This window comes from Prenolepis imparis, unplaced genomic scaffold (assembly GCF_030444845.1).
Source record: "Prenolepis imparis isolate NDT839.2.m4 unplaced genomic scaffold, iyPreImpa1.0 SCAF_1, whole genome shotgun sequence".
Classification (NCBI taxonomy): domain Eukaryota; kingdom Metazoa; phylum Arthropoda; class Insecta; order Hymenoptera; family Formicidae; genus Prenolepis; species Prenolepis imparis.
The window spans coordinates 18,669,349-18,682,453 of NW_028141159.1; the positions used below are offsets into that span (position 1 = coordinate 18,669,349).

Genomic DNA, 13,105 nt, shown 5'->3' on the forward strand with positions numbered 1-13,105 from the left:
TATGATACTTAAAACTTTAATCCCTGAAAGATCTGAGATTCTTATATGTTTTAGTAACAGATACAGTATAAATTTATATTTTTTTTTCTCTTAAAATGAAACACGTATATATATACATGATAAAATGTACCTTAGAGATAAAGCAATTATCATCATATTTTTACATTGTATCATCTTCATCATCACCAAGGAAATCTAAATGTTCCAATCCCTCTGGCAGATAACTCAATCCAGACTCATCTTTGTGCCTCATATTATATCCCTTACCACACCCTGAAATAATGGTTCAATTTATTAAGTGTATATTTCATGTACTGCTTTTAAAAGAGATAAAAACAAATATTTACCTAAATCTTTCATGAGTCTCGTAGGAGCATTTCTTAGATATAAAGGCACTCCTGGTTGCGGACCTTTATGCTCGGCTACGACTTTTTGTGCAGCTCTAAGTGCGTCTTCCATCAGTCTGGACTTTGGAGCTTTCGCTAAATATATTGTACATTGGGCCAAAAGAACATCGCAGTCTGGCATCCCAATCATTTTGCAACTATGCATTGTGTGCATCGCTAACCCTTAACAAATAATATACATTTACATAAGGTGAACTATTTATGTCTGTTAAAGTCTATATGTTAGCATAAATTACATTCACAATCAATCACATTTCAGAAATCTATTTTCTACAATCTGATATAATTATTAAACTTTTATTATTATTATTATTATTATTGAGTTTTAGCAAAATAAATTATGAATGATTTGTGCTAACCGAGAGCTTTTGGATCAGCTAAGCCAACATCTTCACTAGCCATTCTCACTAATCTTCGTGCGATATAAACCGGATCCTCACCGCCGGAGATCATTCTAGTTAACCAATAGAGAGAAGCATTTTCGTCACTGGCCCTAACTGACTTGTGTAACGCAGAAATTATGTCGTAATGTTGATCACCCTTCTTATCATATAACATGTGCGTCTTTTTCAGACTCTCCTCGACGTCGTTCAGTGTTATTATGGTTGGTCCAACGTCCAGTAGTTCCTCTTGATTCGGTGCTTTAGATCGCACAGCCAGTTCTAGCCCTCCTAAAGCTATTCTAGCATCACCGTCACAAGTTTCAGCCAACCATTCTATCGTTGGTTCATCTATAATAAACTTTGTATTATAGGACGGCTCCATTTGAACTTTGCTTTCATTCGAAGTGCTTTCTTCACTTTGCAACGTGCTTTTATCCGTCATGTGTATTATTATACCTTCCAGTGAAATTACCGCGCGTTTTAAAATCGATATCAAGTTTGCGATGGACAATTTATGCAAAACGATCACTCTGCATCGGCTCAATAATGCAGAGTTCAGATTGAATGAGGGATTTTCTGTCGTAGCACCGATCAAAGTGATGGTCCCTGATTCGACGTGTGGTAAGAAAACATCCTGCTGCGTCTTGTTGAACCTATGTATCTCGTCCATGAACACTATCGTTCGCTGCGCAAATTTAGCATGATTCGCAGCTACGCTGATAACTTCCTTTACCTCCTGGACGCCAGCCATTGCTGCGGAGAGCTTAACATATCGGAGTTTACGGCTTGTGTCGTTTTTACACATGTGTGCGATAACGTTAGCTAAGGATGTCTGCAAAATAAAAAAACAAATGTATGCTTGTATGTTTACGCAGATACAAAAAATGTTAAGGATATAAACCTTGCCACATCCAGGTGGACCCCAGAGAATCATATTAGGTATCTCCTTCTTTTGCAAGAGCTCCGATAGCATAGTACTTGGTCCAAGAATATGTTTCTGGCCAACAAAATTCAATAATGACATAGGTCTCATTTGTTCTGCGAGAGGTATATGTTCATTTCCACGCAATTTCTTGTACTCATTATTTATCTGTAAATATAAAATTCATATATTTTATGCAATATAGTTTTTTAAAAAGCTACGTGACAAAATACAAGCGAAATTCGACATATATTTTAAAATAATCGATTACTATAATCTACATACATAATTTGTCATTATATAAATATATTTTATTAAACTACAATATTATTTAAATCTATGTTAACAATAATAATTACAGTTTTTTGTAGCATGTCATCTTTAACATCTTCTTCATCCTTGTGAAAATTTTGGGAAGAACATTGATCCAAAAAACTCTTTCTTTTTACAGTCACTGGATTCACTTTTTTTACATTTGCTGGTTTTAACTTGCTTTTTTGATTTATAGGACTTGAATCTTTAAATGAAGTCGTGGTTTCTTCTTTCACAGATTCATTAAAGAATAAACACTTGTTGGCATGAGACTCAATAACAGAGGAAGCAAATTCCTTGCCACATATTGGACATGATATTTTATCGGTATCCATATTTATATTAATAATAATATAAATTCTTTCCTTCAATTTCTTGTTTAAAAATTATTTATCAACATATTGTGCAATGATAAAATGTTGAAAATCTTATTGCAAGTTTCTGTTAACAGAGTAGCTGAAACAACAATGATAACAAGTAGATTAGTAGATGATAAATAAACAATAAAAATATAAATTGATATGCATATATTAAACTTTTATTTTTATTTATAGCCAATTTATTTCCAAATGTATATTATTCATAGTCAATTTATTTCTAAATATATATTTATTTTTATCGATTTATAATCTTCCTTTCCATATAAAATGTTTTGCAAAAAAAAAAAAACGTAAATAATTAATGTATTTATTATTTCCGAAAAATCCATTATTTGGCGGATAATTAATTAATAACATGTAATATATATATCTAATTATAAATTTTAGTGTAATCACAATAATCATACGTGTTTACCAAGAATTTTAACGTGACGTAACGAAACGAGCAGTGACGTAAGAGAGAATACATAAATCAAGGACGATTAAAGTGTCAATGATGAGACAAGGGAAAAATTGCAAGGACAAAATGCCGCGCAATCCTGAGGAAGAACAAACGTCTCGAAACTTGCGGCGAGGTTGCCGCGGAATGCGCACAACTGTCACCGAGCGGGATCCTCGGAGACGATACCGTTATGTCAAACTCGCGTGTACTAACCTAAACCCACTCGTGCATCAAACTTGACGGATGATGGATCCTCGCGCGAGCCTTCTCAATTCTCCGTTGAACTCGGACTTTCATTCGCACCAGTAATTCGTCCCGAGAACAGACTCGCTGAAAGAACCGTCTCGGGATTCCGAAGAATCGGGGATATTACCGAGGTAAAGAGATCCAACATCTAGCAGCGCTGACGTGGGTTGCGTCCTGTGTCATCGGATCCCGCGGTAGGAACGAAAGTGTTTTTCAATGCGAGATGTAACAAGGAATTCATTGAGCGAAAAGTCGATCTAGAATTGCAATCTATTTCCTCTCCTTGGGAAAATCGGATAAGTTTTTTTTCTCGTTTTCTCCGGTACATTTTTTTTGCGCGACGATGGAAGTCCGGCGCAGGCGAACGAGACCGCAGGATGTCAAACACGGCACCCACGTGGAAAGCGACGTCAACGCGACGATAAATCAATCGAGAGATCCGAGGAACGAGGTAATATTCAAAACTTGGCGAATTTCTCAAGAAATTTAGAATGTAATTATGTAAAAAAAAAAAAAAAAAAAAAATGTACACAGATACAAGAGTGTCCTTGCGGCATCATGACGAGTTGAAAATGTGCGCCAGTGAGTGTAAATTCTTAACTTCAAAATGTAAAGATTAAAGTCAATTCTCTGTCAACACGTGTACTTTATTCCACAACTTAGGAATTTGGAATTTTTAGAATCAAAAATCCTATATACCCATAATATTTGACTATTATGTGCTTATCATTTTGATAAAAAATATTAAAAATCTATTTTGTAAGAGGAATACATTAGTATCATTTTGATAATGCGTAAATTCCAAGAATACAATTAGACAACTTATTTTTTAATTAATTTTGAATTCATATGAGAAGGCGAAATTAAAAGAAATTATTAATGCGACATCTCTTCATATTTTATATTAGAAAGTTTTCATATTTTTACATAATGAAAAATAGATATAATAATATTCTCTCTTTAAACATAGTATGAGCAACAACATTTCTATCAAAATTATCGTTATCTTATCTATACTTACCAATTAATGTACAGCATTAACAATACTGCTTTGATTTTTTCAAAATTATATTTATTAGATTTGATTATTATATATATATTAATATTTGCTATTTTATTGACAGGTACCAGACAGTCCAATAGAAAGTAATAAAGCAGCAAATATATCAGATTTTATCGAGTCAAAGCAACTTGTATCGAAGGATGCAGTTCGTGCCCGAATCAGGATCAGCTTGGAAATCGATCTGATAGCAACAATTTTACTAATTACAGGCATTCTTACTCGTCTTTATCGCCTTGAGGAACCACACAATATAGTGTAAGTATTTACTCACTCTTTTAAGAAATATAGAATGTAGTGCTGATAAGCACAATCTATAATTACATAATTATAAATAATCATATGAAGATATCAGCGTTTTACCATGAAATTATTCTTATCTTTAATAAATAATTTAATAACAATTATAAAGTAATACAAAATTAAATAATTGTTATATATATAAAAATAATTGATAAAAATTTGTGATAATTAATTAATAAACAATTAATGAAGCCAACTAAAAATATTAACTTGAAATCATGAATTGTTAAGTTGAATGTACTTTACTGTTTAAAATCTTCAATTAACTCTATCGTAATATATAGTTAATAACTCTTTCAAAAACTAAATGAATTTAATTGAAAAATATCACAAGACTATCAAAAGTTTCAATGGACAATTTGATCTTGTATATCAATACATTATTATTATGTTATTGCAATTATATTTATCTCGTTAGTATATTTCTTTTCTAAGACAAAGCACAATAAAATTAATTTTTAAAAATGTAATTGGAATATTCATCGTAATTAACTACTTGTAGATTCGATGAGCTGCATTATGGCAAATACGTCGGATTATACATGAAGAGAACGTTCTTTTTCGACTCTCATCCGCCTCTAGGAAAGCAATTGGTTTCTGCAGCGGCATACTTGGCTGGATTCGATGGACAATTCAAGTTCGACAGAATCGGAAGTTCTTATGGCGATACGGTTCCTCTGTATGCGTTACGTCTGGTACCGGCAATATGCGGTAGTCTGCTGATTCCCACGGGATATCATCTCGTTTTAGAGCTGGGCTTGAGGCAATGGGCCGCGGCAATTGGCGGATTTCTTTTATTACTCGGTAACTTTCTCTTGATAACTGTCTAGAAAGTGCATTGCAAGAGATGGCAGCATCCTGTTTTTATCTTTATTTCGGTTTTCTTAATTAAAATAATACTGATATATGATAGATAACGAGAAAATGTAATGATCCGCATGATTCAAATTAAATTTAAAGAATTTTGCTGAACTCAAAAATGCATGATGTTTTCTATTAACATATTTTGCTAATACACTCATTGCTATTTTAGACAATGCGTTGTTGACACAGTCTAGATTTGTCCTGATGGAAAGTATTTTGATGCAATTCTCTTTGCTTGGTTTGTTGTGCATTGTAAAATTTCGAAAAATTATGGATCGACCGACATCTGCGTTCTGGTGGATATGGCTGATGTTAGGCATCGCAAATTTAACATGTGCAATATGGTATGATCTTGCTTGTATCATCACTTTCCGCATTCATTCTCGAGTTCGTCTAATCAAAACTTTTCTTTGTAGTGTGAAATATGTTGGATTTTATTCGATGATTCTCGCACTCTTCCTAATCGCTCGCGATTACTGGTCTCTGCTGCCGAAGAAAACTCTATCAAGTGCAAAGTTGTGGATCCATCTTCTAATAAGGCTCATCGTGTTGATCGCCGTTATTGCCACCGTGTACCTGAGCATATTCTATGTACACTTGACGATACTCTCGAAAGCAGGACCACACGACTCGGTCATGACAAGCGCGTTTCAAGCGAGTTTGGAAGGAGGACTCGCCAGTATCACGAAGGGGCAGCCTTTGGAAGTGACGCACGGTTCACAGATCACTCTTCGACATACGTACGGTAGAGCTTGCTGGCTACACAGTCACAACCACGTGTATCCGTTGCGATACCCCGACGGTCGTGGCAGCTCTCATCAGCAGCAGGTCACTTGTTACTCGTTTAAGGATGTTAACAATTGGTGGATCGTCAAAAAACCAGACAGGAATGATCTGGTGGTGACAAAGCCCAGCGAACCTATCCGGCATGGAGACGTGATTCAACTGGTGCACGGAATCACGAGCAGAGCGTTGAACTCGCACGACGTCGCGGCCCCGATGACGCCGCAGAGTCAAGAGGTATCGTGCTATATCGACTACAATGTGTCGATGCCGGCGCAAAATCTCTGGCGGGTGGAGATCACGAACAGAGATCACTCTGGCGATGCCTGGCACGCGATACAGAGCCAAGTGCGATTGATACACGTGCACGCGAGCGGAGCCGAGTTCGCGTTAAAGTTCAGCGGCAGACAGCTGTCCGACTGGGGCTTCAATCAGCACGAGGTGGTAGCGGATCGGCTGATGGACCAGACCAATTCCATCTGGAACGTCGAGGAGCATCGATATACCAAGAGCGAGGACCAGAAGCAACGTGAACGAGAGCTGATTAGTGCGGAGATGATACCGTTGCAGGCGACCGCGTTGAGCTTCTGGGAGAAATTTGCAGAGCTGCAGATCAAAATGTTATTCGGCGGCCAGGAAGGTCAAAACAGTCACATGTATTCCAGCGGACCACTCGAATGGCCATTGATGTCCCGGGGAATCGCGTACTGGGTGTCCAACGACAGTAATGTAAGTTGAAAAATTTCATACTTGAACGCTCGAGGTATCGTTAAAATAAAATATAATGTATTCTGTTTTCAACTTGTTTCTTTTTTTTATATTATATCTTTTACTTTAATTTTAGTTTTTTTACGTTTCTCATTTTAACGTTTTCAATCAATTTTTTACCAGTCAATTTGTAATTAGATAATTCATTGATTTTTATAAGCTAGCTTAAATTGCGCTCATGATTTTTAGGCACAAGTACATCTTTTGGGAAACATCGCGATTTGGTATTCCGGCACGATCTCAGTAATCGTTTATTCAGGACTACTAATATTTTATTTGATGAGAAGAAGAAGAAAATGCTTTGATATTGCCGAGGAAGAGTGGGAAAAGTTCGTTAACAACGCTTATATACTGTTAGCTGGATATTTTCTTCATTTTTTACCTTTTTTGTTTGTTGAACGAACTTTGTTTTTGCATCATTACTTACCAGCTTTTATTTTTAAAGTCTTATTAACAGCAGCTACAGTTGACCACCTGTATTATTTAATTGGGTATGTTTTCCCGATTTAATAGTACAAAATTAAACAATTTAATCTCATATGTAAAATAAATGTTAATTATCTATTTTCTATTTCAGCACTCATCGTTCATGGAACATTTCATTGTACATTCTAACGTGTGGTACCATTGCTTGGATACTATTTATCATCTACGTGTTCAAGAAATTCATTATATTTAGTTATGGAACATCAGCTCTCAGTGCCAAGGACGTGATAAAATTGAGATGGAAAGATACCTGGGATTTTATTGTACATAAAACGTAAAAGGTCATCAGGTGAGAAAAAAAAACTTATACTCTATTATAAGATATAATATTTTTAATTAAATAATTAATATTTTTAATTAAAAATATTATGTTTGAAATGTGTTACATTGCAAACGAAACGAACATTATACGTACAAATTAACATGTGTTTTTATATAGAGAGATTTAACAAATATTATTGATTTTAATGCACATATATGTGTGACAAAATATTTTTTATAATGAAATTATAAGTGCCAAGAATAGGCTGAGTGATATAGTGGTGAACATTTTGATAAAGTTAAAAATGAAAATTTTTATAGACTGATTATCTATTTTATAAGATTTTGTATGTTTTGTTATGTAATATGGTGACACATTGCGAAGAAGTCACAAACATTATATATATATATATATATATATTTAAGAAAGCATATAAAAGTATAAAATATAAAGTGCGTAAGTTATATTTTATAATTGATAATTTAATACAAAATTTGTTTATATTTATTTAACATGTTAGCAGATCTTATTAAATTATATATAATGCAGAGATATAGATAACAAAAGTTTAAATAAATTATTTTTTGTAAATATTAGAATAAAATCAGGAAAGAATTAATAATGGAATATAAGGGAAATTATACAACACGAAAAAATGCATGTGCAAGATTTAATAAAAGTATTTAAAAATCCAGATTCTTTTTTTATACAATAAAAGTCAATATTCGCAATATATTAGTTAAAAAGTGTTATTTGTACAGAATAAATTATATCTTTATGCTTAGGCTTGAATATATTTGTACAATTTTTTCGTGAAATAAGAAAATGTTACAATAATGCTTTCTAATGTACAACATAAGAGTAGATTCTTTTATTTATTTTTTTTTTTTTTTCCATAAATCCAAAAGTACATGCGCAATTTTTTTTTGTCACGCAACATTCTCGAAGATGCTAATGATATGTGAAAACTATAGAGCGAATAAGACCATCACGAATTGCATGTGCACTATTGCCAACTCCAAATGAGAAAAATACAGAATCACAGGACATGTTTTGGGCACAAACTCCTACTGGATACCAGCCAGCCTTATTAAATACCACTCCAACTCGGTAAACCTGTATGTAACAGAATAATATTTTCATTATATAAGAGATTGAATATAATAATATTCAGATATATTATTATATCATGAGTATAATAATATATCTGCAAATAATCAAACATTTAAAAATCAAGAATGCTTGTCACTTTGGAATAAATATATTATTTTATTAATTTTTTTCAAAAAGCAACGAGAGATATTGATTGCATAGTAGAAAAACAATTATTGCACAAACCTTATGCTTCTGAATATAAACTGGTCGATTAAAAGTAATTTCCACGAGGGTACCAAAATTCGCTTTAGTAGTGAAATGCGTGTACGTCAAACGCGTGCCATCGCAGTCGAGAAGATGAGCGTACAAGATTTCGGTGTAAGACGTGTCACCATGTATAGCGTGAGTGAAACTGCTCGCCTAATAAACGAATTGGGTAATATATGCGAACGGTAATTATATATTAGTATTCCTGTACAGGCCTGTGTGGCCCTTGGCCTCCTGGCGAACGGTAATTAGATGGATATAATAATTTGTAATCTCTCTCTAGCTTACCGCAGCGATTTGCGTAGGAACCTGTACACCCACTACGCAAATATTTTTATCCACACTGAATGTGACGGAACAATCCAGTACGTTTGTATTCAAGCAATCTGTTTGTTGAACGACTGTTCTGAGGCAGTAATATTTTGGTCCCTCGCGTACGACGACTCCCGTGGAAGAGAAATTTGATAAACTTCCAGAATCCTTATTCATGCCTTGCTCGTACCTCTCTACCAAAATTGGTGAAGTTTCCCGCATTGTACTGCTGCTGGATTCCCCATCATTTATAAAGCCAGTGCGCACAGGAATATTCAATTGACCATATGGGGTAAAAAATGGTTTTTTTAGATTGGAAAGAATCTGAAAAAAATACAGAAAATAAGGAAAATGCAAAAGTACTCAATATATATTTATTTTGTTTTAGCAAAAAATATTGTTCTTTAATAACTATCTTTATGGAAGAAACTTGTAACTTACAGGGGGAATTATATTCGTAGTTTGAGTCTTCACTAGCTTTGCTCTGTTATTTGAATTAGTACAGAAACCTTCAGGCATAGGTGTTTTGTTGCCAGTACATAATATATTCATTAATATAGCAAAGGCCTCGTCTTTTGTGAGCAGAGGGGACATACCAGGACCCTCTGCAAAATCTTGCGGAATCAAACTCAAGAATCTTATCTTCGAGAGGGCGTTTCCAATAACAGACTTTAAACATTTTTCATTGGTTGGATCGAAAGATTTTCTAGAACATTCTGCCTTAGCCCATCGTTCCACTCCGGTAAATAATTCAATCTCTGAATTGATTTGCAAACTGTCTTCTTCTAAGACCTTGAGAAGTGTTCCTAGCTCCACCTCCTCCCAACTAGATTCCTTTAATACTTCATCAGTCTTTGTGCGTATGATTTGTAAACATTTGTCCATCAATACAGGTTCTTCAAACAGCTGAGCAAACTCGTATGCTCTGCACGCCTTCTTCGGCGAGAGATCTGACCACAGATACTTTGTGCATTCCTCTACTAAGCATGGCAGCATGTACTTCTTGGCACAATAACATAACTCGCAAGCCAACTCGAAAGAGCCTAGCTCTACTTTATCCGTATATATATACTCCAACAAAGCCTTAAACGCTTCAGGTTGAACATCCTTTATCGGTATTGGATCATTCTTCTCTGCCATGCCGCCAAAGAACATAGCTTCAAAGACTGGACTAGACATTGCCAGAAACAATTTGTGGCCCTTGAGAGTTTGTTGCTGTGGTTCCTGCCCGACGATAAACTTGCAATCGGACCATTGTCCTGTCTCCAACAAGTACTGGCCGCGCTCCGAGAGTTTCTGTTTGCTGGTCTGCCAGTCGCAGATCAGGCTCATCTTTACGATTGTGCTCACTGCTTGTGTGTATGTGTACACAACTTTCAGCTGCAATGCGAAGAGAAAATTATTAGATTGTGACAAGTGAGGTGGACTTGTGAATGTCATAATAACATGTTCGCTATCTGTCAAGACACGTGTGTCACCCTGCCTTATCTTATCCGTCAGATATTTTATAATGGACTTCAAGTATCCATAGCAATCTACTTCCATAACATGTCAAGTGTGTATTGCTCCATTGGAGACTCGCATAAGAATGACATTACGTCAACGTGACATTACATGTAGCATGCATAGATATCTTTAAACGATGAAATGACGCACGCGACGTGGATATACATATACTCTACCTATTTTTGAACACGACACACGTTATCGCTATAAATACTGCGTGGCAAAACGCACACGCTGTCCAAAAAGAATAGCAGTCCAGGGAAGGGAGAGAGAAAGAGAGAGAGAACAGAGCCGAAAAAAAAATCAGCCGTCTATGACCTAGGGGAATAAGCTCTCGACGTAGACGTTTATTACACTTTGACACTTTCGCGTCGCGAAATCGGGTAAAGTGAACGAATCTCTCTCTCTCTCTCTCTCTCTCTCTCTCTCTCTCTCTCTCTCTCCGTCTTCGTCGCGTTGTTATTGTTGTTGTCTGTCTGTCTTCCTTCAGCTCCTATGCGCGGAAGTGTCAAGTGTCATCCGAAACGCCACTGAACGCTACGCCATCTTAGACGGACTGACGACCACTGACGCCCCCCCTTCCCCTCTCCCGCTTCTTTCAAGGCTCAACCTTTTCTCTCCCGTCTCCCGTCCCCCTTCTTTCCTCTAACCGTCCGTATTTCAACGCTTTCGGTCGACGCGCTCGCTCCTCCGCATCCGCGACGATTTTCCACGACAACGTGCCTGTCGCTCTTCCCCCTCCCCTCCCCCCTCTGTTCCTTCCTTCTTCTATTACCGCTAGCGCGCGCGAGAGTCACACGCTAATAGAAGCCTCTCCTCCGGGTGGATTTCGGGATCCGAGAGCACGTTCACCGAAACACGACGATCGATAATCCGCGGCCAAAGAGGAAGGCTCGAAGCCGCGGAATAAGTGTGTGTGTATGTGTCTTTGTCGTCCGCGGGATTAACTAATCATTCGCGAAGCAGTCCTCGTCGTCGTCGTCGTCGACGCCGAGAGATCGCTCGCGCACATTGAACCGGAGAGACAGCGAGCGCGAAAGAAAGAGAGAAGACGGACGGAGTAAGAGAGGGAGGAAAGAAGCGGAGAAAGAGAGAGAGAAGGAGAGGCGGATTCTCTCGCGGGGTCTCTCGGCCGTGGCTTCGACGACCGTTGTGAATTGCCCTCAATGGTGCACGCACGGTTCAGCTGGATGCACGTAATAGTAGTGGTACACCTCTCGAAATAATGCGCCTCCTTGTCCCCGGGCCACTCGTCCGGATGACATCGTCGCCAGCCAGGACGACGACGTAGGTGACGTCTCGACGATACGGTACGTCTATCATCCGTCCTCGTCATCACCGGTAATCGCGCGAACTCCATCATCTTCTCGAGAGGCCGACCACTTTCCTCCCCCTGGGCGAGAAAGATCCGCTTTATTAGAGTGCGAGCGTTATTTTAGCGAGGCGAGGCCCCTCGTGTCACTTGACGTTGACGTTGACGTTCGCACCCATTGTAAACTGACATAACCCTCCGTTTCCAGGAAGAAAAGCGCGACGAGGAGGATCCTCTGGGTTTGTTACGAGGAGAAGACGTCGGAGATAACGAGGGCGACGACAACGTTGTCGGGATCGCTCTTTGTTACACGCGCACGAATCATTGTCACCTTGTAAATTACACGCGGCTGAGTCATTGTCCGTTAAACACACACACGGTTCCGTGACGTATTAGGCCCGTATATTTTTTTCTCGCGTCACACACAAAATGTTCTTGTTCGCTCCACATTTTGTTTAGCAGCGAATTCGTGATTCTCTGAAATTATTTTTAACATACATATTTTTATGTAACGCAAGTCACACATTTTCTAATACTGATTGTGAGCGCAATTCCAAGTTGTTTGTATTGTCAATGTAATATCATAATTTGTGTCTCTGCGTTTATATGTTCTATTATATAAGAACTAAAAATACTGCCAAGTTATAAACACATGTGCTACCTGTTTTCATTTCTCTTGCAACATTTGTGGTATATTTTTATGCCGTTAGCATATTTAAAGTACAGCAAGATGTCTAAAATTTGATACATTGTTGATATAATTGGACATACTTGGATTTGCGACTTATTATTAGAGAAAGACTTGTTTAATATATTTGCTTACATTTATTTACATTTTATTTACATTTCTTTGTTTAGAAGATATGGAGGGTCCACTGAGCATCATGGTTATACCTTGCTGGAATCAATGCTACATTTAGCCTTGCGTTTGGACAGTTTTTAATGCGATAGAAACAAGTACATTGTTGAGGCACGGATATCCAAACTCCTATCGG

At 37.0% G+C, this 13,105-nt stretch overlaps 3 protein-coding genes across 8 annotated transcripts; 1 reads left to right on the top strand and 2 right to left on the bottom strand.

Annotated features, from left to right (window-relative positions):
- Positions 1-24: 24 nt before the first annotated feature.
- LOC145934812 (ATPase WRNIP1) lies at positions 25-3,201 on the bottom strand. Of its 3 annotated transcripts, XM_083035601.1 has the most exons (6): positions 3,060-3,201; positions 2,072-2,480; positions 1,692-1,880; positions 767-1,622; positions 348-569; positions 25-273 (listed from the first exon to the last, which is right to left on the bottom strand). In XM_083035601.1, exons 2-6 carry the CDS (start codon positions 2,357-2,359, stop codon positions 161-163), a joined length of 1,668 nt encoding a protein of 555 aa, XP_082891727.1. In that variant the 5' UTR covers positions 2,360-2,480; positions 3,060-3,201; the 3' UTR covers positions 25-160. The 3 variants fall into 3 exon arrangements, with proteins under 3 accessions (XP_082891727.1, XP_082891713.1, XP_082891721.1); XM_083035587.1 differs by having other exon boundaries at positions 767-1,880; XM_083035595.1 differs by lacking the exon at positions 3,060-3,201 and adding an exon at positions 2,820-2,948 and having other exon boundaries at positions 767-1,880.
- Positions 3,202-3,410: 209 nt separating this feature from the next.
- Positions 3,411-13,086, top strand: Rt (Protein O-mannosyltransferase rt). Of its 2 annotated transcripts, none has more exons than XM_083035535.1 (8): positions 3,411-3,543; positions 4,217-4,410; positions 4,958-5,259; positions 5,489-5,663; positions 5,736-6,831; positions 7,060-7,361; positions 7,448-7,645; positions 12,969-13,086. In XM_083035535.1, the coding sequence occupies exons 1-7, from the start codon at positions 3,436-3,438 to the stop codon at positions 7,632-7,634; spliced, it is 2,364 nt and encodes a 787-aa protein (XP_082891661.1). In that variant the 5' UTR covers positions 3,411-3,435; the 3' UTR covers positions 7,635-7,645; positions 12,969-13,086. The 2 variants fall into 2 exon arrangements, with proteins under 2 accessions (XP_082891661.1, XP_082891654.1); XM_083035528.1 differs by lacking the exon at positions 12,969-13,086 and adding an exon at positions 8,527-8,664.
- LOC145934829 (BTB/POZ domain-containing protein 1) lies at positions 8,275-11,697 on the bottom strand. Of its 3 annotated transcripts, none has more exons than XM_083035622.1 (5): positions 11,574-11,697; positions 9,734-10,672; positions 9,269-9,616; positions 8,957-9,133; positions 8,275-8,734 (listed from the first exon to the last, which is right to left on the bottom strand). In XM_083035622.1, the coding sequence occupies exons 2-5, from the start codon at positions 10,622-10,624 to the stop codon at positions 8,570-8,572; spliced, it is 1,581 nt and encodes a 526-aa protein (XP_082891748.1). In that variant the 5' UTR covers positions 10,625-10,672; positions 11,574-11,697; the 3' UTR covers positions 8,275-8,569. The 3 variants fall into 3 exon arrangements, with proteins under 3 accessions (XP_082891748.1, XP_082891739.1, XP_082891758.1); XM_083035613.1 differs by lacking the exon at positions 11,574-11,697 and adding an exon at positions 10,975-11,358; XM_083035632.1 differs by lacking the exon at positions 11,574-11,697 and adding an exon at positions 10,776-10,916.
- Positions 13,087-13,105: the final 19 nt, after the last annotated feature.